We start from the raw sequence: 23312 nt of genomic DNA, 5'->3' as shown, positions 1-23312 counted from the left end.
CCCTGCCTCCCCTCCCACCACTTCACTTCCATACCAGTTGTGAGAGGCGTACGCCTCGGTACTTGAGGCATACGCCTCAAAGGCGAAGCGCAGGCTCAACGCCTCGCTTCGCCTCATCGCATTTAACAACCTTGATAAATTGTGCAAAGAAGTTGGTAAGATTGTGGCTTCTTCTTTTTTCCCATAAGAAAAAAAAATTCTTGCAAATTGAAGTGGTTTCATAGAGGTGACCTAGATGGAAATCACCTTCACTTTGTCAGGAAGTTGAGCACAACCATAACAATGTTAGTGTAGACTATGAAAATAAAGAAAAAGGATCACAAGCACATACTTTTATTAAAGGAATTTCTCTTGGGTAAAAAACAAACCATGCTTGCATATTATACCTTTGTGTATTTAAAGGCCTTGTTAATTAAATTCATCCAAAGCTAACAAAACTCAAAACATAGAAATGATTTAGAGCACCAAATGAAAAAAGGAAAAGGAAAAATAGTGGGCTTTGAATGCCAGAAGCAAGACAGACCCAAATGAAACAAGGTCTTGTATCCATAGTGACAAATATCGCCAGATTTATGAAAATCTTGCGATAATATCATGAGAAATGGCCTGAAAGTTTAAAATGGCAATTTCTCGTGAGATTTTTAAAATGTCGTGAGATTTATGAAAAACAACATAAATACTGTGATTTAAACACGATATTTACGTTTAAAATGGCTATTTAAAATAAAAAAACATGTATTTTTATTTTAAATAAATTTTATTAATATTTTATTATAAAAAATATTTTTATACTTTTTATTGCCGATATTTTGCCAAAAAATGCAAGATTTGTGAAATTTTTTCAATTTCTCACGAGCTTTTGAAAAATGAGATTTTGCAGAAAAAAACGTTTGTCACTATGCTTGTATCTTGAGGGCCAAACAAGATAGATGAATTTGGTCGAGTCTTAACTAAGGGATCTCGTGTTCAAAGGCCGAACTTGGGTATTATGAAAATAGAAAAGGATATATATATATATTAAAAAAATGTCTCATCATATATGTACTTTATGTTTGTTCTAACTAGTTATTTAATTCTTTTGATCAATTGTCACATATTCATATAATACGAAAGCAACCACCAAATGTAAACAATATTGAAGAAAAAAACCACATAAAAAAAAACCCAGAACAAAATCAAAGGAAATGATACACTAGACCCACAATATTGAAGGAAAAAGAAAAAACCAAAAAGAAAAGAAAAAGAAGCGTCTGCAACACACGTTCAAGGAAGATGCTAGTGGCAATCTGATGGCAGGCTAACACTGTGCGTAGGAAGGGCCTCATTTGAACATCTGATAGTAGGGTGGCATCTCCCGAACCCTATTCTCGCTCTCCCGAGATGCAAAAAAAAAACTACAAAAATCAACAGCAAAAAATTCCATAGCAAACAAATCCACAACAAAATAAAAATGGGCAACCCGTTATGCCCATAATATTCAAAGGAAGAAGAAAATGGGAGTTGTTGGTGGGAAGCTGATGGAGGGATGAACCCCTTGGAACATTCGATGGTAGGGCGAGCTTCTCCCTTGCCTTGCACCAGCTCCCCTCAGATGCACAACCTTCCTGAAACCTCTCATAGTAGGGCTAATCTGCTCTTTTTAGTTGCAGAGGTTAAGGACTGTAGAGAGAGAGAGAGAGAGAGAGAGAGAGAGAGAGAGTAATGGTGGGCTTATAACCGGAGTTGCAGAGCCAACATCGTAATGATATTTTTGACAGAGTACCTGTGGCGGAGAGAGAGAGAGAGAGAGAGCAAAATGGAAACCCGAAAGGCATTTTCTTTTTTCAACTACATTCATTTTCTAATTTTTTTTAAGTTTATTTTTGAATTTTTTTAATCATACTTAACGGCGTTACGCCGTAACCCCTTGTTGGGTGGGAATGTAGTTCACCACGTGTAACAATCCTGCAAGTCCTTCCTACGGTCAGGATTCTCGAATGACATTTTTAAAAATGACTTGATCTGCTTCCCTTTACGAGGCGAACAAAATGCTTCCCTTCCGCGCAACTTGAAAGACCAATTAGGTTAGGAGAGGCTTTTGCGGTAGCTTTCAGCCAACTTGAATCAGTTATTTTTCATAAATATAAAAAACACTTAAAATTAAAATTTTAATATTATTTGAATGAATTTAACACATGTTTACGTTCTGATTGAGACGTAATATTTTTCTAATGATTTTTTTTTGGCCGATTCAAAACGATTCACTTGAGTATCGGCTTCACCTGAATTCGCGTTGGCCAAACGATACAGGGGCCCGATACCCTTACTCACCACGTTTGTTTCTGCCATAAAAAAACGGCACATAAATAAGCATTTTCCTTCCAGGAGAAGGCACCTTTGGCTGCCTTTATTGTCCAAAATCAGTGGACACAGGTAAATGTCGCCATCGATTGCAGCCACTCGCTCGCTCTAAATCTCTACTTATTCTTTAAAAAAGAAAAGAAAAGAGAAGGCCTACGTTTCTTTCCTTTTGAACTCCGGTAGGTGACTGAGAGCTCCACTGAATTTCACTTTTTCTCATCTCATCTCATCTGACGGAGAAGCAGCAGCGATGGGACAAATGTACGATTACGATAGGGCGTGAGTGGGAACCTTTGCTTCCCCCAAAACCACGCGTGCCTGGTTAAAAGACCACCAGAAAAGAAAATGAGCTCGGCAAAAAGAAAAAGAAATAAGCTATAAATTTATCTCACGCATGCTCATAAGGGTATTTTCGGAATATCATCGGATCATGCTGCCAGTTGCCTCATCATCACAGAGCATTGATTAGCCGTGGTTAGGACAACCGTCAAGGGAGGGAGGGAGGGTCAACATGAGTCAACAAGAGGGATTGGCCGCGTTTGTAAGGGGCTGTTGGGAATCTAGGAACTGGGACAGGAGTTAATGAATTTGACAAAAAAAGTTGTCAAACTATCACCTGGTGGTGGCTGTTTGGATACTGGTAGCTGGGACGGGAGTTAGAGATGAGAATTGTATTTACATTAAAGCATGAAATTGATAATGCCAAATTCTGGAGTTGGCAGGTGTTACTTCCTGAAACGCCACTTCCCATCCCACCGACTAGTTTCCTAAAAGTAGGTGACAACCCCAACGCCGGGGGTAGGAGCGTCATTTGAGACTTGCGCTGGCTTTTCTCCTCGCTTCGGATGCCTCTGCGATGCGTTGTCCTGGTCTGCCGTCTCTCCTTGTGTGCGACTGTTGGAAGCTCCCTCTCTGCGTAGCCCTGACCTGATGACCCGCTCTCGCTCTCTTGAGTTGGTAAGGAGATGAAGCCTGCTGCTTCACGTAGGAGACGGGCTTTTCTAATCTCTGAATGTTGGGAATATGCCAATCGATTATATATGATCCTAGTTAGAGATCGTTTAATCTTGGTTGGCGCTTTTCCTTTTTCCCCGAAATCATCAGCAAAATACTTATAGTGTTTCTCCTCTTCTACTTTGGTTGCTTCTTTGTTCACGATTTCTTTCTTTCTTTTTTTTAACCTCGTAAATGGATCTGTGGACTCCCCTCCATGGATCACTCGACCTATGTCTCTTGTACGCTGAAATGGGATCTTCTCCTCCGACTTTTTCAGTTTTCTTTTCTACACAAATGCTTTTGTGTGTTTGTTTCTTTCTTTTTTGTGCCATGGCTAATGACCAACTTTTTAAAGCAGAGGTCTTGGACGATTTTTTTTGCAGTGTTGTGCAAGGACTCGAGCTTGCGTTGAAAGCGTAATCCTTTGCTGATTCCCCTGCTTTTCCTTTTGAGCTCCTTTTTCCCCTCTTTTTTTCTTTTCTTTTATCGCTGCTTTCTATATTTTTTTTCGCCTTCAGTTCAAAAGGATTGCCTGCTGAATATTGTCATATGTTTGCGTCCTGATCTGTTGAAAAATTCTTAGATCTTAAGCGTTCTCTTCTCCCTCCAAAGAACGCATTTTTGTCTTTTTTTATTTTTTATTTTTGGTCAAAATTTTGCTTCTGAAATCTTCCTCACATGTGAAAATTACTCCCTGTAAATGACTGTCATGTCGGCATTTCTTGCGTTGTTTCGCTGGGTCAAATGACTTAGACGCGGTGCATAATGCTCTAACCCTTGACTCTTAGCTTATCTTGCCCAACCTTCTTCCTCTTTATCTGTGCCTTCTTCTTCTTCTCTTCGAGAGGACATTCTTGTTCAACATTTCTCTTATCTGCTTTGTACAACGCTTGATCCTTAAGGCTCTGCTTGTTGCATGGATGGTTTTCCTTCACTCTGCGTCTCCGTTTGTCTACTTGTCCTCATTTTTTCTTTTTCTCGATTAACGGGTGGGTTCAGTTTTTTGTGTTCATTTCGCTTCGACGCATAGTTTGCCCCCCAGATTTTGTCCCCTCCTTCAGGGGGAAGTTCAAAGGACTCTCTCTCTCTCTCTCTCTGTCTCTGTGAACGCATAGTACTTCTCTACTCTGTTAGTTGATTTATCTATGAACTCCTGATTTTGCTTTGGCGCTCGTTGTCACATTTTTAAATTCCTAGAATCTTTCAGGAGAAGCAGAAGGTGTTTCATATTGCTGCACATGACATCCCTTCTGTGTTTTAGAATTAGAAATATCTCAGGGTCTCTTTCTTCTATTAAATCTTTGGGGATCGTTGAATTTGAAAGATTTTCATTGCACACAAGGTTCTTGCTTATTTTTTACTATGCATAAATCAGAGCAATGCCTGATCGCTGGTTTTTATGTTTATTTCCTTTTCTTCACTGAAGCTGGTTGCTTTGTTTTCCAATTTGAAATGACTAACTCGGTTTGTTAGGTTTCTTATTCTGCTGACAATCGCCCGTTTGATGCGTTTGTTTTCCCTGGGAATGACCAATCTGAGATGTTTTTCTTCCTGTTGGCCTATGTCATGGTGAAGCTTTTGAGTTTCATGATATTTGCGTGTTCTGGAGGGTAGTGTTGTTCAACTTTTGACACATATTCAAGGCTTCCTGTATTTCTATTATATGGATTGGGTGGTTTTTAATGTTTGTAAATTTTATGCACTCTGCCACATTTTCTAGCTTTTTGCAAAATCTAATCTTAAATAGATATTTTATAACTCTCTCTCTCCCTTTCTCTCTCTGGTATCTTCCGTATACTATTCACTCGTTAGGTCCTTTTTCTCATTGTTCCTCACATCTTTGGTTGTATTTGTGAAGCTAGTCGGTCTAAGATTATTGCATTTGTAAGTACCTACACTTCCCTCGTTTTACGTTGCTGCACCTAATGCGTTAAGATAATTAGGTTCATCTATATGTATTCTTTTTCAGTGCCTTCTGACAGATGTGCTTCTTGACTTGCTTGAAAGATGAAACACTTGGGACTACTTCCTTTCTACTGATTTACTTGATGACTCTATGTCTTCTTGCGGATTCAGTTTTCTGACTTTCCAGCTTCTGAGTCTCTTTTTCATGTTGCAGGAAATACACATTTATCAGCATACCAGTGATGCATTCTGGCTACGTATTTCACATTGACGCTGGCCCCTCAGCAATCAAGAAATAGAACCCTGTGGCCTTCAAGTTGATAGCCGTTGTAAAGGCGCAATATGTGTTAATTCATGAAGTAGAACAGTATGCGGTGGTTTGGCTTATCTCTGGGTGTGTCTAGGAAAGTTATATCCTTGAACCTATATTGCAGAGTAATACTATAAGATTTACTGTCTGGTGAGATTTCTGTTTTCTTGGCTGATGGATACGGAACTCCTTGCTTTATCTCCTTGTTTTTTCTTCCGAGTAAGCTGAGAGAACAGTTACCACGAGGCTCAATCTGTCCTCTTTTTATGCTTGTTGGAGTCATAGCTGATATCCGCTGCTGATTCAGACATTGTTTCTTGCCCCAGACATAGGAATTCCTGTCACAACTAATCATTGGTTTGAACTTCTCTTTCTTTTCCAAAAAGATTGCAGCTAATGCCATTGTTGAGAAACAGCCTCTTCTCTCTTTATGCTGCGTTCGAGAATTGTTGGTGGTTGCATTTTCTTCTTGCCCGGTTGTGCCATTTAACTATATATCTGTTTTGTTTAGGTGATTAATTAGCTTGACCGGTAGATATTTTGTAAATTTTGAGCGTGAAGAAGTTATGGTGTGCCAAGCAGCTAGTCAAACTAGATTTCGAGCATTGAAACACGAAAGCGGGATTCAGGGGAGTGCCACTATCATTGTTAAAGTAATAGCTTGCTTTCAACCTCTTCAGGACTGCCAGGTAAATTCTCATGTGCTTTTGCACTATGATTTTATTTGAATTTGTTTGTGAACACTCCTTTTAATTACAGTATTGACTTTTCCATTTCTCCTCATTTTTCAGGCCGAGTATTTCCGCCAATTGCTGAAACCTGTGACGTAGACAAGTTAGCAGTCCAGAATTCTCTATTTTCCTGCACAAGCAAAACAAATCCATACATTTCTAGCAAGCTCTATCACAGTGGAGTCTTACAGTTTTAATCTGATCATCCAATTCCTTCTAACTGTATGACGTTAAGCTTCTTTTCTTCATCCTTGTTTCATAAGCGTCTGTGTTAGGTTCCTCCAATGTTTTCTCATCCATTGTTTGCTTCGTCTGTTTGAACCCAGGCAGCGTCACCCATTTGCCTCCCCTCCAGCCCGTTACATCTCATGGGAAAGGACTACTGTTCTGGAGGATATGGCCATTATCCATGGCAGCTTCCTATGAGGAGTTATGGAGGCTTACCATCTGACCGTGGCCTTAGGTGGATTGAAGCTGGTGCCCACCCTGTTGGTGATGGCGGTTGTTACTCTAATTTCAAGCCGGCACTAGGTGCAGTTGGTGGATTTGCAGCTGATGCATGTCAGCTTCTAAATGAGCAGTTTCAACCATGGCGAAACTATTGCGAGAACCCATCCGTTCAGTTTTCAAATGCATCTTGGTGGGAGAGGGCCCAAGCCGCTTCTTATTATGACTGTCGTTTACAACTCAAGAAGCTTGATTTAGGAGCACCATTATTGGCACCTCCAAGTTCAGAAAAGAAATTCATTGTGTTTGATCAATCAGGAAGCCAGATAAGCATGTTTATCAGTTCGTTCAACTCTCCATCTCCGTGTGCTCCCCTTGAATATGTTGTCAACCAAAAATCATGCGGTGGACCTTTGCCCACAGGTCCTGGACTCTGCCAGAAAGTGCCCGGCCTTGTTACTTATGCCTCAGAACAGCCCAGTTGGGAAGAAAACAAGATATTGGCCGTTAATGAGGTCAGTGAGATGCATGAGAATACAGAAGATCTCGAAGCTCTTCTATGTTCAGAAGATGAAGACGATGAAGTAGCGAGTACAGGGCATTCACCCAGCAATGTTACTGGGCACGTGAGGAAAGAAAGGGATGATGAAGTCGCTAGTTCAACTGCTCAGTTTAAGAGAAGGAAGATGAATGATGTCGAGGAAGAGCAGGCAAATGAGGAACTGATATCAGATACGGAAAGTTCATACAGGTCTTACAACTCCATTTATTCACCTCATATAGGAGATTCCGAGTCGTTTTGCTGCTCAAGGTTTTCTCTAAAATCAATGCCTAACAAAAGTACTAGCCGGTTCCAAGGAAGAGAATCAATTTGCGGCAAAGACAATGAGGGAGAAGATAAAGAAGACGGTGGGCATCCTTCTGAGCTTTCTTCCAGGAAGCAATTCAATACCTGCGGTCGCTTAGGCTGAGTGTGAGAGCCTTGGAGGGCAACCCTTGGTAAAGAAAACGAGGGGTGGAGGAGAAGTGTATTATCGTATCTCAGTAGTCGTAGTAATAATCGTCAGATGGTTCTGTTTCTAGCTTTCATTAGGTTCATGCTTTGACGTCATCTTGAGTGGCCTTTCTCGGCTCTGGTAGTGGTAGAAAGTTAGGCAAGCAAGCGTGCGTTTTGATGGGGCTCACCAGAGAGAGAGAGAGAGAGAGAGAGAGAGAGAGAGAGAGAGGCACCCGGGGAGGGATGTGATCCTTTTGATGTCCACTTCAATGATTCAAGTAGTATCTGTTCTCAGTGGGATGTTGAGAAAGCAAAAGAGAAACGTATGGAAATGATGATGAGATGGGCCACTTGGACATGATTGGTTTTACATATGGGTCAGTTTGTGTTTGTTGGCCCTATCCCTTCCCGAAGGCTTGTTGAGTTTCGTGTTTCTTGTTCTAACTACTCTGCTCATGTGGGGGATTGCTTTCTACGTGCTCTGCTGGGATCGCTACTGCTCCATAGGTTCTCGTCCTTTTTCATCTGACCATCTTTTGCCCTTTTTGCCAGTAATTGTGATATGGGATGCTGTAAGTCCAACTAATAATCTTGCTGCTGACTCGGGTTTTTTTCTGTCTGGTTACATGATTTGCCCTTGTGACTGAGGAGGAACGCCGCTGGTTGTTGCAGTTGTTATGTGTTTCCGTCTGGTATATGTAAGTCTTTCTTTAGATGTAGCATTCCGGTAGTAAAACTTCGGAATCACTTTCCTTATTTGCCTTGTTTGAGATAAATCCGTGGCTATTGGATGACACTGATTTGAGGGTTTTATCATCTTTTTGCCTGGGCCACTGAATGTACTCAGGTTGAGTCACTGAGCCTGGGAACTGGGATTGAGATGCGTCTCAATGGAGTAATTAACCTCACTCAGCTTGTTCGGATCTCAGTTGTCTGGATTACTATTCTACCTCCAGCCCACGAGGGCTCCACTCATCTGGTAGGTGTAACTCGTGAATGCCGTAGGGATGCACACGAGTCGGGCTCAAGATGAGCTTGGCATGTGCAAGCTTGGTTCGCCCAACTATGTAATTGTACGTGCTCGGCTCATGCCGAGCCCAAGCACAACCAGAGAGGGCTGAAAAATAACCTAGAATGGGATTATGGTCTCGAGTTAAGACGACAGGAAGATGATGGTGTTGGAAAACCAATGTTCATGTAAAAAATTCTGTAGAATAACAAAGGAATTACGATGAGAATTGCAAAATCATAGATTCTAAAAACTGTAATTTTGTTTTTTAACCAAATTCACCACTCCCATAACATTGACAACCCGAGAACAAAGTAGGGAAAAATGCTAAAATTATTGAAAAAAAAAATGAAGGGAAATGGAGAAGCATCCTTAATTATTATCCAAGGTTTTTGAGACTACAAAGAAAAAGGGAAGAGGGGGAGAGAGTGGGAGTACCTAAGGCAAAAGACCTTGAATTGGGTCTTTAAATCTCTTTTGCGTGGAAGGTAGATCTTCTAGAGCTATTTGTAGGTTAGCTTTTCTCTTCTTTTTAGCTTTACTTTGAGGCGCCACTTGTGTAGTGTGTGTTTGTGAGTTAGATCCACTGGGTCTAATAGGGTTTTCGTCTAGTCTTGGGCTAGCATACAAGAGCTTCACGTATTAAGCTCAAAATAAGGCTCATGGCCTGCCTTGGCTACACTCAGTTGACCTATCAACCTTGCCACACTCGGTACCTTACAAAGTATTACAATACAACGTAGCAGGGGGAGGTTCACAGATTGCACATGGCAGTGGAATGTAGAGTTGCTGCGACTATCCTCGTGCTAGGCCTGTGTGGTGATTTGCTGGGATGCGTGCACTGGAATGTGCTGCACTATGCAACTGTCGACTACTCAGCTTATGTGCAGGAGATGGCACACTGGAGTGTGGGAGATGGCACATAGTTAGGTGTGCGCAAAGGATCACTGCAGGATGTAGTATTTGTCTGGATTTGGTGCGTGGCTGTGGTAGACGACATCGTGTGGAGGTCTGCGCACTCGGTGAAGCTGCGGCACACGGGAGTTGCGCAACAGAGGTGTTGTGCAAATGCAGCAGAAGGCATGACACTTAGAAGCTTGCACACAAGCAACGTGAAACAAGGCTTGTCCGCTACTCGATCCTGAGCCTATGGACAATCTCCACGCGGTTTGCTGTGGAAGACCTCATGTCTTCACTGCACTAAGCGTGAAGGACTTCTCTAATCGAGAAACCTCCCTTCACTTGGTGCTGATACTGAAAAGGCATGACTGCATCTGCAGTGGTGCTCGGTGAAGTGCTAAGCCATCGACACTCGTTCGAATAGGTGCAGCACATGCAAATAGATTGAATTAGAGCGCGCGCTAGATGAAACAGAGATAACAAAGATTTAACTGTGAAAAGGTCAAGTACTCACCTTTAGTGCAAGGTCAGCACTGCACACATCTTCACTTCAACGTTGTAATTGAGAAGATTCGCAAGTTGCTGGATGTGCGATGAGCTTGTACTAGGCACGAAGCATTTGATCTCACTCTAATCCTATTCAGATAGCTTTAAACTAGCCGATATTGGCCCAAAGGAAGATGCATGTGCATAATCCTCCAATATCCCTTAAAAGGAGATCTGAATGTCCTAAGGCACCAAGAGAGAAACTCTCTTCGAAAAGCAATTCTATTTCAATATTCAAAAGTTTTCAAAATAAGAGCATGAGGCGCCTATTTATAGGCCATTACAAAACCGAAAACCGGCTCAAAGCAAAACCACTCAGTTGGTTAGAGACAAGTTGGTTTCAAGCTCCGCCCAATGCCACTTGCAAGTGGTCCATGCACAAGGCTCTCATTCACTGCATCTAGACGGTTGAGGTGGCGCATCTATTATGCGTTGCTAGCCAAACTGTTATTCCCTGTTGACTCATGCACTGAAGTGGCGCTATGCTGACTGGATGTCCACTGTCATGTGCGCTAGCCCATGCCCTGCTTATTCACTACCCACGCAGGCAACTAAAGCCTTTAAGCCATGCGGCTACGCCCTGCATGGTTGCGCTGGCTGATATAACCGAATGTCTGGCCTGTGATGCTATCACATACTGAGTGCTAAACTGCGGGTCACATCAGCCCACCATGCTCTGCCTACCCTTTGTCCTCAAGGGGGTATTTGTCTTCATCATGCGTCTCTTCCCCCGTTCGAGATAATGCATCTGCCACTATGTTACATGTTCATTTTTTGTATTCAATTTTAAAGTTACAACTTTGTAGCTTGACAATCCATCTTTGTTGACTCACTGTGATGACTCTCTATTCTAGAGAAAACTTGAGACTATGATGATTTGTCCTTACTTTAAACTTTCTTCCAAGTATATAGGGTCTTTATTTTTCAATGGCTAATACAATAGCCAACATCTCATGATCGTAAACACTCATAGTATTTACTCTTTTTGGTATAGCCTTGCTCATAAAGGCTATTGGGTGCTCATTTTGTAGAAGAACAACTCTGATTCCATAGTCACTCGCATCGGTTTCAATCACAAACTCTTTTGAAAAACCAGGTAGTGACAATACCAGAGCACTAACCATGGCCTCCTTGAGTAAATTGAATGCTTCTTTGGCTTTCTTATTCCATTCAAAGGCATTCTTTTTTAACAAGGGGGGCGGCAATTGATCCATAGTTTTTGATGAAGCGTCTATAATACTCGGTTAAAGCAAGAAACCCTCTCAACATTTTAGTAGTTTTTGGCATGGGCTAATTTTGCATGGCTTGTAGTTTCTCGGGATCCAGCATGACTCCCTTATTTGAGACAATGTGTCCAAGATACATGACTTGTTGTAAGCCGAATTCACACTTGGATCTTTTTGCAAACAATGTGTTCTCTTTAAGGATCCCCAATGCTTTCCTTACGTGTAGTAAGTGTTCTTCCTAACTTCTACTATAGATAAATATGTCATCAAAGAAGACCAAGATATACTTTCTCGAAAATAGTCTAAAGATGTCATTCATGGTTCTTTGAAATGTTTTCGGGGCATTTATAAGACCAAAAGGCATCACAAGAAATTCATATTGCCAATCATGTGTTCGAAAAGCAGTTTTGAAGATATCATTTTCGGCCATTCTTATTTGATGATACCCCAGCCTTAAATCCAACTTGGAGAAGTATCTTGCCTCATGTGACTCATCAAGTAGCTCTTCAATAACCGGTATAGGGTGTTTATCTTTAACCGTGATATTGTTGAGTGCTCGATAATCAATGCAAAACCTTCATATGTTATCTTTCTTTTTACTAGCAATACTGGAGATGAAAAAGGGCTAGCACTTGGCCTAATTATTCCACTTTCTAATATTTTTCTTACCATTTCTTTCACGGCTTCTTTTTTAGTGACCGTATATCAATACAGACGTACATTATTGGCTTGGAGTTGTTGCTTAACACAATGTGGTGGTCTTGTGTTCTTTTAGGGGGTAATTCCTCTGGCTCTTGAAAAAACATATAGAATTCTTTCGAAAGCATAACCATATCCGGTTGGATGTTGGATTGATTTTCTTTCTCCTCTACCTTTTGTATCAAGCATAAAATAGCACTCTTAGATGCTTTTAACATTTTAAGAACTTTTTTGTCTTTTAGATGTTTGGAACCGTTTATTTTGAGAGTTACTCATTCATCTCTCTTTCTATATGCCAACTCCATGTTGTCAAAGTCCCATGTCACTCTACCAAATTTCTTGAGCCATGTCATTCCCAAAACGACATCGATCTCTTTGATAGGAAGAAGATATAAGTCCATCATGAACTTAGAGTTTTGAAGCATTAGTGGAGCATCTTGGCAAACTTGGAGGCATTGTAAGCTACCTCCATCGCCAATGAGGACTTGGAACACTGGATGTTCCTTGATATGACAACTTGTTCTCATTGCCATTTCATCTTGTATAAAGCTATGTGTTGCCCTCGTATCCACTAGAACTTGAACTTTATGCCCATTAAGCTTGCCTTCAAGCTTCATGGAATTGGGACCCAAAATTCTGGATAGAGCATGGTATTCTTCTCTGACTTCATCATTCTCTTCAAGTGTCTCCTCATTATCGTATTCATCCTCCTCTTCCTCATGGATTTTGAGAATTTTGAGACCTTTGCATTTGTGGCTTGGATTATATGGTTCACCACAACGAAAATACTCACTTTTCTTTCTTTTCTCTTTGAGTTGTGATTGAGTCACAAACTCGGTTTTAGGATTTTGAAAGCTTCCTTTCTTCTCCTCCCTTAGAGATGGCTTGATATGTTTGGGAACCTCCTTTCCCTTCCACTTGAGTAATGAATTACTTAACTTTAATTTTTCTTTAAACATCTTTGCTATTTTCAATGCATAATTCATTTTTTAAACTCCCCACATATGAGCTAAATAGTATTTCTTGATCCATAGGAGGAAGCATAGAGAAAACTTCTTCATACGCACTTTGGCAGTCATCTAGTGTTCCTCTTTGCTTGAGTTGCTTAAGAATAACACTATGATTCACCATCATAGTAGGGCCAAATCTCTCTATTAAGGCTTGTTGGAAGGTATTTCAATATGGTTTCCCATACATTATTTCGTACCATGAGTGCCACCTTAAAGCAGTCTCCTCTAACCTTGAGATGGCCTCATCCACTTTGCGATCATAAGGAGTTTGGTGGCAAGTGAAGTAGTGAATAGCTTTGAAAAGCCACTCTCATGGATTCTCTTCTTTGAATATAGAGAGCTCTACTTTGATTTTTGGCTTTTGAATAATATTCCAATTAGGAACCGCATTTATCCGTTCTTTTTCTCTACCCTGGTTTTCATGGACTTGAATTGGTGTAGCTCTATCATTTGTCCTTCCCACCATAGCATTCATGTTTTGAGTGAGTTAGAGCATAAGCATTTCAAGCTTTTTCATCCGTGCATTAACTTCATCATCTCTTTGAGTAAGCTTCCTCATGAAATCGGATTGAGTTTTAACATAGAAGGAACAAGTAAGTTCCTCACCCCCATAATGTGAGCTAGAACCTTCCTCGGTTCTATGGCCTTCATTAGCTTTGATACCACTTAGTGAGACCTTAGTTTTATGATCCATAATCGAAGGCAAAAGACCTCGAATTAGACCTTTAAATCTCTTTTGCGCGAAAGGTAGATCTTCTAGAGTTATTTGCCTTAGCTCTTCTCTTCTTTTAGCTTTAGTTTGAGGTGCCACTTGTGTAGTGTGTGCTTGTGAGTTAGATCCACTAGATGCACTATACTATTACAAGGTCTAATAAGGGTTTTGTCTAGCCTTAGGCTAGCTTACAAGCTTCAAATCAAAACAAATGAGCTTCACATACAATAAACTCAAAAGAAGGCCCACGACCTGTCTCGACTACACTCAGTCGACCTGTCAACCCTGCCACACTCGGCAACTTACAAAGTATTACAATACATTGTAGCTGAGGAAGGTTCATAGACTGCACACGACAGTGGAATGCAGAGTTGTTGCAGCTATCCTGGCACTAGGCTTGTGCGGCGATCTGCTAGGATGCACTCTCTAGAATGTGCTACGCTATGCGGTTGTCGCCTACTCAGCTTCAGATGCAATGCAAGATGCGCAGGAGATGGCACACTGAAGTGCGCAGTGAGGTGTGCGCAAAGGATTGTTGCAGGATGTAGTGTTTGTCTGGATTTGGTGCGTGGCTGCGGTAGATGACATCGTGCGGAGGTCTGCGCTCTCGGTGAAGCTGCGATGCACTAGAGTTGCATTGCAGAGGTGTTGTGCAGATGCAGTAGAAGGCGCAACACTTAGAAGCTTGTGCACAAGCAGCGTGCAACAAGGCTTGTCTGCTACTCGATCCTGAGCCTATGGACAATCTCCACGTGGTTTGTTGTGGAAGACCTCAAATCTTCACTGCACTAAGCATGAAGGACTTCTCTAACCGAGAAACCTCCCTTCGCTTGGTGCTGATACTGAAAAGGCATGACTGCATCTGCAGTGGCGCCCGATGAAGTGTTAAGCCATCGACACTCGTCCAAAGAGGTGCGGGACATGCAAATGGATTGAATTAGAGCATGCGCTAGATGAAACAAAGATTTAACTGTGAAAAGGTCAAGTACTCACCTTTAGTGCAAGGTCAGCACTACACTCTTGACATCTTCACTTCAACGTTGTAATTGAGAAGATTCGCAAGTTGCTGGATGTGCGATGAGCTTGATCTAGGCACGAAGCACTTGATCTCACTCCAATCCAATTCGAATAGCTTTAAACTAGTCGATATTGTCCAAAAGGAAGATGCATGTGCATAATCCTCCCACTACAAAAAAATAGTTGATTAGCGACGGAATTTAGCGACGGAGTTATATCGTCGCTACTTAGCGACAGATTAACGAGAGAAATGAATCCATCGCTATATTTGTAGAATTTTACGAAACTAGCGACAGATTATATTCCCTCACAAAATTTGTCGCTACTTAGCGACGGATTGTGCGAGAGAATATTTTGTCGCAATAAATACGACAGTTAGCGACGGAATTGCGACGGCTAAAATTCCGTCGCAACATAGCGACGGCCTAGGCGACGAAATATTTTCTGTCGCCTTTTTTGTTTTTTGAATTACGATGGCTTAGCGACGGAATTAATCCGTCGCTAAATGTCGCATTACCCCTAATCCCAGCCCTCTTTTTCCTTTCTCCTTTCGCTGCTCCCGCCCGCCGCCCTCTCCCTCCTGCCGCTTTCTTCCTTCGGCCGCCCTATACATCCCGTCGACCTCTCTGCCGACCCCCACCGTTCGCCGGAAGTCGATCTCCGTCAACCTTCCGCTGCCGCCGTCGCTGCCCGGAGCAACCGCAGGTACGTATTTCACCATAAATGGATTGGAGGTCGACCCCCTGCGTTTTCCGGCAGGGGGTCGACTCTGCCAGGCGGTCGACCCTCTGCCGTGTCCGGCCGGGGGTCGACCCCCTGCCGTGTCCGGCCGGGGGTCAACCCTGGTAGGGGGTCGACCCCCTGCCGTGTCCGGCCGGGGGGGGGGGGGGGTCGACCCCCCGCCATGTCCGGCCGGGGGTCGACCCCCCGCCGTGTCCGGCAGGGGGTCAACCCCTTTTGATGTCCGGCAGGGGGTCACCCCCCTGCCTTGTCTGGCCGGGGTCGACCCCCTGCCGTGTCCGGCCAGGGGTCAACCCCCTGCCTTGTCCGGCAGGGGGTCAACCCCTTTTGATGTCCGGTCGGGGGTCGACCCCCTGCCGTGTCCGGTCGGGGGTCGACCCCCTGCCGTGTCCGGTCGGGGGTCGACCCCCTGCCGTGTCCGGTCGGGGGTCGACCCCCTGCCGTGTCCGGCCGGGGGTCGACCCCCTGGTTTCTTGCTCTCTTTTTTCTTTTTTCAGAAATTAGGGTTTTTATTTTATTTTTATTGTTTAGTTTTCTTTGATTTTCATTGATTAGGATTTTTTATTTTGATTTTCATTTATTAAGCAATTGAATCAAATTTCTTAAATTAAGGCTATTTGTAGTTAATTTAATTAGGGTTTTTTATTTGATTTTATTTTATTAGGGCTTTGAATCAAAATTTAAAAATTAGGGCATTTTATAGTTAATTTGATTAGGGTTTTCTTGGATTTGATTAGAGCTTTTATTTTTATTTTCTATGATTAGGGATTTGAATCATAATTTTTTTAATTAAGGATTTTTAGTTAATTTGGTTAGGACTTTAAATCAAATTTTTTTAATTAAGGCTTTTATAGTTAATTTGATTAGGTTTTTTTTATTTATTTAGAGTTTTTATTTTTATTTTCTATAATTAGGGATTTAAATCACATTTTTTTAATTAATACTTTTTAGTTAATTTGATTAAGGATTTTTTTGTATTTGATTTGGGCAGGTTTTTTCCTTGTTTGATTAAGGTTTAAATTGTGGCTTTTTTATTTAATTTTATGATTTATTTTTCTTATAGTTTATGATGTTTTGGTTTATTTATAATTTATTTTCTTGTATTTTAAGGTTTTATGATTTAATATGGTCGAATAATTTCATGGTGACTTCATTTTAAAACATCATTTTTTTTTGCAGATTTCTCAACAGAACTCGCTTGTGCCCCACCACCCGTGGTAAGTAAGTGACAAAAACAATGCAAATCGGGTAAATACCCGTGGTGAGTAAGTGATGCAAGCGCATCACATGTTATTTAATTTATTGAATATAACACTTTATTGTTCACACACTCACTTAGTTGTTGATATCTAGGACTACTTTGTTGGAGTTCGGAGATCATGCTGAGCATGATTTTAATGTATGAATATGGAAGTGTTCTTATTTTTGGAGTACGGAGTCCATGCTATGCATGGTAGTAGTTGGTGGGATATTGAAGTGTGTTTGCTGCAGGTACATGTTTGATATTTGTTTGATATGAATTATTTCGATGTATTGCAATGTTTGATGTGATTGTATCCATGCTTACATGTAGTTACTTTCAATTTGATTATGTCTTCCATGTGAAATTGTATACTGAAAGCATGCTTCAAATGAATGTATCGTGTCATGAATAGTTTGCACATGAAAATATTAAGTTATCAATGCATGCATCATAATTCTTGTGATTGTATGACATCATATATTGCATGATAAATTTGATATTTTCTTCATCATAGTATTCTGATGGTTCTCTTTTAACTGGTTAGGATACTATTCGTAACATCATACGACAGAATGACTGCAAACCGTGAATGGATGTACTGTAGGATAGTGGACAATGAGTTATCGCATGAATATATGGATGGTGTCGACAGTTTTATTGAATTTGCAACGGCAAGTGTCAGTACGGTAGATCCCACAGGTCGGATTAGGTGTCCCTGCAAGATTTGTAAGAATAATCGATTTGTAGAACCTCATGGCGTTAGACATCACCTATACAGGAAGGGTTTTGTGAGTGATTATCAGAACTGGACGTTTCATGAAGAAGAATTTAGAAACGATTTTGATGCACGGGTGAATGTGGTGCACGATAATCCATATACGAATTTGATATTTGATGCTGCAGGAACAGAACTGGGTTCTGCTATGAGTTCTAGTGATGTAAGAACTGTCGTAGATGAAGAATCACCAAACGATGCAGCTAGTAGATTTTATGATTTACTTAGAGATGCTGATGAGCCACTTTGGAACGGTTGTGAGAGTCACACTATCTTGTCTGCAGTTCTTCAACTAATGAATTTGAAGTCCGAGTATAATTTGAGTCAATCATGTTTTGACCGTTTGTGCATGATTGTGAAGAGTATGTTGCCTAAAGATGAGAAATTGCCACAAAATTTCTATCGTGCGAAAGTTATGGTCAACGCTCTAGGTATGGGTTACAAAAAGATTGATGCTTGTCCAAATCACTGCATGTTGTATTTCAAGGAGCAGGAAAACGACATATCATGCCCGTCATGTGGGCATCCTCGGTTCAAGCCAAAGACAAGAGGCAATGGTAGCACGAGATCAAAGGAAGTTTCATACAAGTCGCTCCGCTACTTTCCTATCACTCCTAGATTGCAGCGATTGTATATGTCTTCAAAGACAGCTAAACACATGAGATGTCATGCAAATAAAGTTCGACACGATGAAAACAAGATCACGCATCCTGTTGACGCTGAAGCTTGGAAGCACTTTGATCGTACTCATCAGAACTTCGCAATGGAAGTGCGAAATGTTAGACTCGGTCTATGTACAGATGGATTTAATCCATTTGGGGGTAGATCAACTCCATACTCGTGCTGGCCAGTATTTGTAACTCCATACAACCTTCCACCAAGCTTGTGTATGAAACGTCCAAATCTTTTCTTGTCTCTGTTGATCCCTGGTCCGACCTCACCTGGCCAAAATCTTGATGTATATCTAAGGCCATTGATTGATGAATTAAAAGTACTGTGGGATGACGGTGTTACCACGTATGATGCCCACAAAAAACAAAATTTCAACATGAAGGCCGCTGTTCTATGGACAATCAGTGACTTCCCTGCATATGGTATGTTATCTGGTTGGAGCACACATGGGAGGTTGGCTTGTCCGTACTGCATGGAGGATTCCAAAGCTTTTAGATTGAGGCATGGAAGGAAGCCTTGCTGGTTTGATTGCCATCGTCGATTTCTACCCAGCGATCATTCGTTCCGACGTCAAAAGAATGCATTTACAGCAGGCACAACTGAAATGGAAGGTCCATCCTCAAGATTGTCTGGCATAGAGATTTTAAGAAGATTGCGATACTTTCCAGATGTATTAACAGATGCCCGCAGTCCTACACCCTTCCGTGGATTTGGGAAGAAACACAATTGGACGAAAAAATCTATTTTTTGGGAACTACCGTATTGGCCGACCCTATTGATACGACATAATTTGGATGTGATGCATGTAGAGAAAAATGTGTTTGATAATGTGTTCAATACAATAATGAATATTAAAGGAAAAACGAAGGATAATCCGAAGGCCCGTATGGATTTAAAATTAATATGTAAAAGACCAAAATTGGAACTCAAAGAGTATAATGGCAAAGTACTGAAACCAAAGGCGAAGTACGTGCTCGGACCTGATCAAATAAAACATGTATGTCAATGGTTGAGACAACTGAGATTTCCAGATGGATATGTCTCTAACATTGCTCGGGCTGTGAAGATTGACGATGGACAGTTATATGGGTTGAAGAGCCATGATTGTCATATCTTTATGCAACGATTGATACCCCTAGCATTCCATGATATGTTAGACAAACCTATATGGGGGGTATTGTCTGAGTTGAGCGGATTTTTCAGAACATTGTGCGCATCGGAGGTCATTGTATCAGATGTAAAGAATCTCGAGGACTCTGTCATCACCACTGTTTGTCTGTTAGAAAAGATATTTACGCCAGCATTTTTCGATATTATGGAACATTTGATCATACATTTGCCATATGAACTAAGGGTTGGTGGCCCTGTGCAATATCGATGGATGTACCCATTTGAAAGATATATGTTTTTAGCCTCGCAAGCTCAACAAGTTTATTATACTTCATATCCGAGTATAAAAAAGTCAGATAGAAATGAATGGTGGGCAGTTTGCAAGGTGAAATCCAAACTATACCCCGAGTATGATCAGTTACAAGAAGATGAGTTAGCTGAAGACAGTGATTACTATCAATCAGATGATGTCTGTGACTTCGCTTATGGTCACGATGTTGCGCATGATATGCATGTCATATCTCCATTGGCTGATGAAACATTCATAGAGGAATGTGATCCAAATGATGTACCAAGTGGATGGGCAAACAATGAAGAAGAAGAAGAAGAAGAAGAAGAAGAAGAAAGTCAAACTAGTGACGAGAAAGAATTCTCAAGCTAGTGAGCAAAATCTTATACTACAAACCTCTATTTAAATGCATTGTAATACTTGATGTGAGTTGTATTGCAATACTTGGTGTGAATGATTAAAAATTTTATTTCAATGTATTGTAATACTTGATACGAATGATTCGAATGCATTGTAATACTTGATGTGAATGATTTCAATTATCTGAATGTATTATAATTTATGCAATTAACGAATGATTTGAATTAGTACAATACTTGATGTCAATGATTTGAATTATTTGAATGCATTGCAATGCTTGATGTGAATGACTTGAATGCATTGTAATACTTGATGTGAATTATTTGAATGTATTGTATGACATATGTTATTTGTTAGAATATGGTTCGTGGAGGTTATAGTGGTCGCTCATCCAGTAGTAGTCAGGCTCAACCTTCATCTTCACGGGCTCCTGTGATAGGTATATCATATAACTAATTAGATGCTTGATTAGTTCAAATGCACATTCTGAGAACTTGGTGTGTATTTTTTTACAGATGATGTTGCGCCTGTACACGACCCACCTACACCAGTTGATCGCACAAGTCAACAACCAACACAGGAAACAGGGTCTTCTCAGGCTGGCACAAGAAGACTCATTTGAATAGTGTATATCGATAATCGACCGTAAGTATTTTGTTTTCAATTATTGCATATCTTTTAAATATTTTATATTGATATTTACTGTGTAACAATTCATGTGCAGCACGAGGTTTGAGCCACAAGAAGTAGTACGGGAGATTAGGAATTCACTTCTTCAACATCTACCAGGACCAGTTGCTCAATGGAAAGAGTACCCAAAGGAGGTATTAGACAGATTGTGGTCCTCATTCATGGTATACAGTTGTTCCTCATAGTTAATGTGTTTCATATTTAATTTATTTAAGCAATGTCTACTAACTTTCTGAAAATATTTGTAGGCTTCGAATCGCTTTGCAACTACGGTGAAAGAAAATGATGCAAGGAAGGTGTGGCAGAAGGTGGCTGCCAATCGATTTGCAGACATGCTGCACACTATGAAGACTGCAGCAAAAAAAGCATCTGGCGTAGTAGATGATCCATTACTGTGAAAGGGCCATGGTCCTATTACTATCAGGAGAGATTACTGGGATGAAATGTGCGATATGTGGGCGGGAGATGCATTTAAAAATCGCTCTGCGAAGGCTTCACAAAATCGATCAAAGATGCCCGAAGCCCATCTACACACAGGTGGATCTAAGACATTTGGGAGCCACCTAAAGAAAATGGTAACTCATCAATATATAATATTAATTTTATAAGTATTGTTGCAAATTTGTGTACTAAATCTTTTGTCATTTAACTTCGCAGGAAGCAGAAAAAGGAGACAGTGTACCATATAAGGATGTGTTTGTAGAAACACATAAACGGAAGACCACGGGAGTCTTCGTATCAGAGAAGGCGAGAACGACAACGGTATGTATTAATTCTATTAATAATCATTGCAATATATATGCAAGTCATCATAATGTTATCATTAATTATTAATGAATACTTTAAACATTATTTTGTAGGAGGCATATGAGCAACAAATGGTAGAGCGATATGGCGAAGACGCTACTCAGCATCCATCATTTGATCCTACAGCATGGGTGACTGCAGCAGGTGAACCCAAAAAAGGTCGCGTGTTCGGGTTTGGGAGTAATATGAACACTTCACCAGTTATTGGTTCTTCCAGTTACGGCTCACCAACTTCTTGCGCCGACATAAGCTCCAAGCAGCCGACTATTCTTTCCGGTGATGATGTACGCGAGATCATTAATGAATCACTGAATAACTACTTCCAATACACCGTCGCCCCCTTTCTCCGAAATGAGATCAAGGCCGCTGTTCAGGATAGGGGATCTTCGATTCCAGGTCCCTCTCAGGTATAATCACATATATAGTTTTTTTGACTGTCTTAAGGCACATCTGAGCATGGTAGAATCACATATAGAGTTTTTCTAGATGCCTTAGAACACATATGAACATGCTATAATCACATATTCAATTTTTTTACTGCCTTAGCACACATATGAGCATGATAGAATCACATATATATATATATATATATTTAACTTTTTGTCTGTCTTAGAGCACATATGAGCATGATAGAATCACATATAAAGTTTTTTTGATTGCATTAGAACACATAAGCATGCTATAATCACATATTCAGTTTTTTTACTGCCTAAGAACACATATGAGCATATTATAATCACATATTCTGTTTTTTGACTGCCTTAGCACACATATGAACATGCTATAATAACATATAGAGTTTTTTAACTGCCTTAGAACACATATGAACATGTTATATATCATTTATGATAGAATCACATATAAAATTTTTGGCTTTGCCTGCCTTAGAGCACATATGAGCATGCTATATTCACATATTCAATTTTTTTACTGCCTTAGCACACATACGAGCATGATCGAATCACATATATAGTTTTTTGCCTGCCTTAAAGCACATCTGAGCATGGTAGAATCACATATAGAGTTTTTTTATATGCCTTAGAACACATATGAACATGCTATAATCACATATTCAATTTTTTGACTGCCTTAGCACACATATGAGCATGATAGAATCACATATAGAGTTTTTTTATTGCCTTAGATCACACATGAGCATATGATAGAATCACATATAGTGTGTAATTTATTTCATTATATTTTGTTTATCAATACTGACTGTTCTTTTCTTGTGTAGGCTGCTAGCGATAATCAGGGTAGTGGAGCTGAAGGGACAGATAAAGACAATGAACAAGAAGACGCACAAAATCTTGGCGATGATTAGAGGACTGTGTTGAAGAAGTTCTATTTTTTTTATTTTTCCTAATTGTAATTGTTGAATTGTAAATAATTAAACTTCTTAGTTTTAAGGTGGAACGATTAATTATTATAGATACTTGTTATATGAATTTTTTTGTGTGGTTTGTTTTTTATTTACAGGAAATATAAATTGTACAGTTCTCGGTAATTAATTTTTAAATAAATTTTTTTTTATTTTTTTTCGTTTTTGCGACGGATTAGCGACGGATGATTCCGTCGCTATTCATATTAATCTAGCGACGGCTTAGCGACGAAATTAAATCCGTCGCCACGCCGTGGTCGCCGTTTAGTACCGGCGGATTGGCGACGGAATATAGCGCTCGTTATTCCGTCGCAATTAGCGACGGACTTGGCGACGGAATTATTCCGTCGCCAGTTAGCGTCGAAATATTCGCGACGTAAACATACTGTCGCCGCGTTG

General features: G+C 40.5%; 2 protein-coding genes across 4 annotated transcripts; both read left to right on the top strand.

The window, feature by feature from the left end:
- The first annotated feature begins 3197 nt into the window (after positions 1-3197).
- On the top strand, positions 3198-8542 carry LOC149846059 (uncharacterized). Of its 3 annotated transcripts, none has more exons than XM_089996134.1 (5): positions 3199-3297; positions 5456-5701; positions 6063-6240; positions 6343-6504; positions 6609-8542. In XM_089996134.1, exon 5 carries the CDS (start codon positions 6651-6653, stop codon positions 7698-7700), a length of 1050 nt encoding a protein of 349 aa, XP_089852260.1. In that variant the 5' UTR covers positions 3199-3297; positions 5456-5701; positions 6063-6240; positions 6343-6504; positions 6609-6650; the 3' UTR covers positions 7701-8542. The 3 variants fall into 3 exon arrangements, with proteins under 3 accessions (XP_089852259.1, XP_089852260.1, XP_089852261.1); XM_089996135.1 differs by having other exon boundaries at positions 3201-3297; positions 6613-8542; XM_089996133.1 differs by having other exon boundaries at positions 3198-3297; positions 5456-6240.
- Positions 8543-21682: 13140 nt separating this feature from the next.
- On the top strand, positions 21683-22972 carry LOC149846058 (uncharacterized). The gene is made up of 2 exons (XM_089997834.1): positions 21683-21939; positions 22770-22972. Exons 1-2 carry the CDS (start codon positions 21718-21720, stop codon positions 22854-22856), a joined length of 309 nt encoding a protein of 102 aa, XP_089853960.1. The 5' UTR covers positions 21683-21717; the 3' UTR covers positions 22857-22972.
- Positions 22973-23312: the final 340 nt, after the last annotated feature.

This window comes from Nuphar pumila, chromosome 2 (assembly GCF_984573655.1).
Source record: "Nuphar pumila chromosome 2, dmNupPumi1.hap1.1, whole genome shotgun sequence".
In the NCBI taxonomy this organism is placed as follows: domain Eukaryota; kingdom Viridiplantae; phylum Streptophyta; class Magnoliopsida; order Nymphaeales; family Nymphaeaceae; genus Nuphar; species Nuphar pumila.
This window is presented reverse-complemented; position numbering and strand designations above follow the sequence as displayed.

Coding starts and splice junctions, on each gene's coding strand:
- LOC149846058 (XM_089997834.1), top strand. CDS start 21,718: ATGAACACTTCACCAGTTATTGGTTCTTCCAGTTACGGCTCACCAACT. Junction 21,940..22,769: donor CGATTCCAGGTCCCTCTCAG/GTATAATCACAT, acceptor TTTCTTGTGTAG/GCTGCTAGCGATAATCAGGG.
- LOC149846059 (XM_089996133.1), top strand. CDS start 6,651: ATGGGAAAGGACTACTGTTCTGGAGGATATGGCCATTATCCATGGCAG.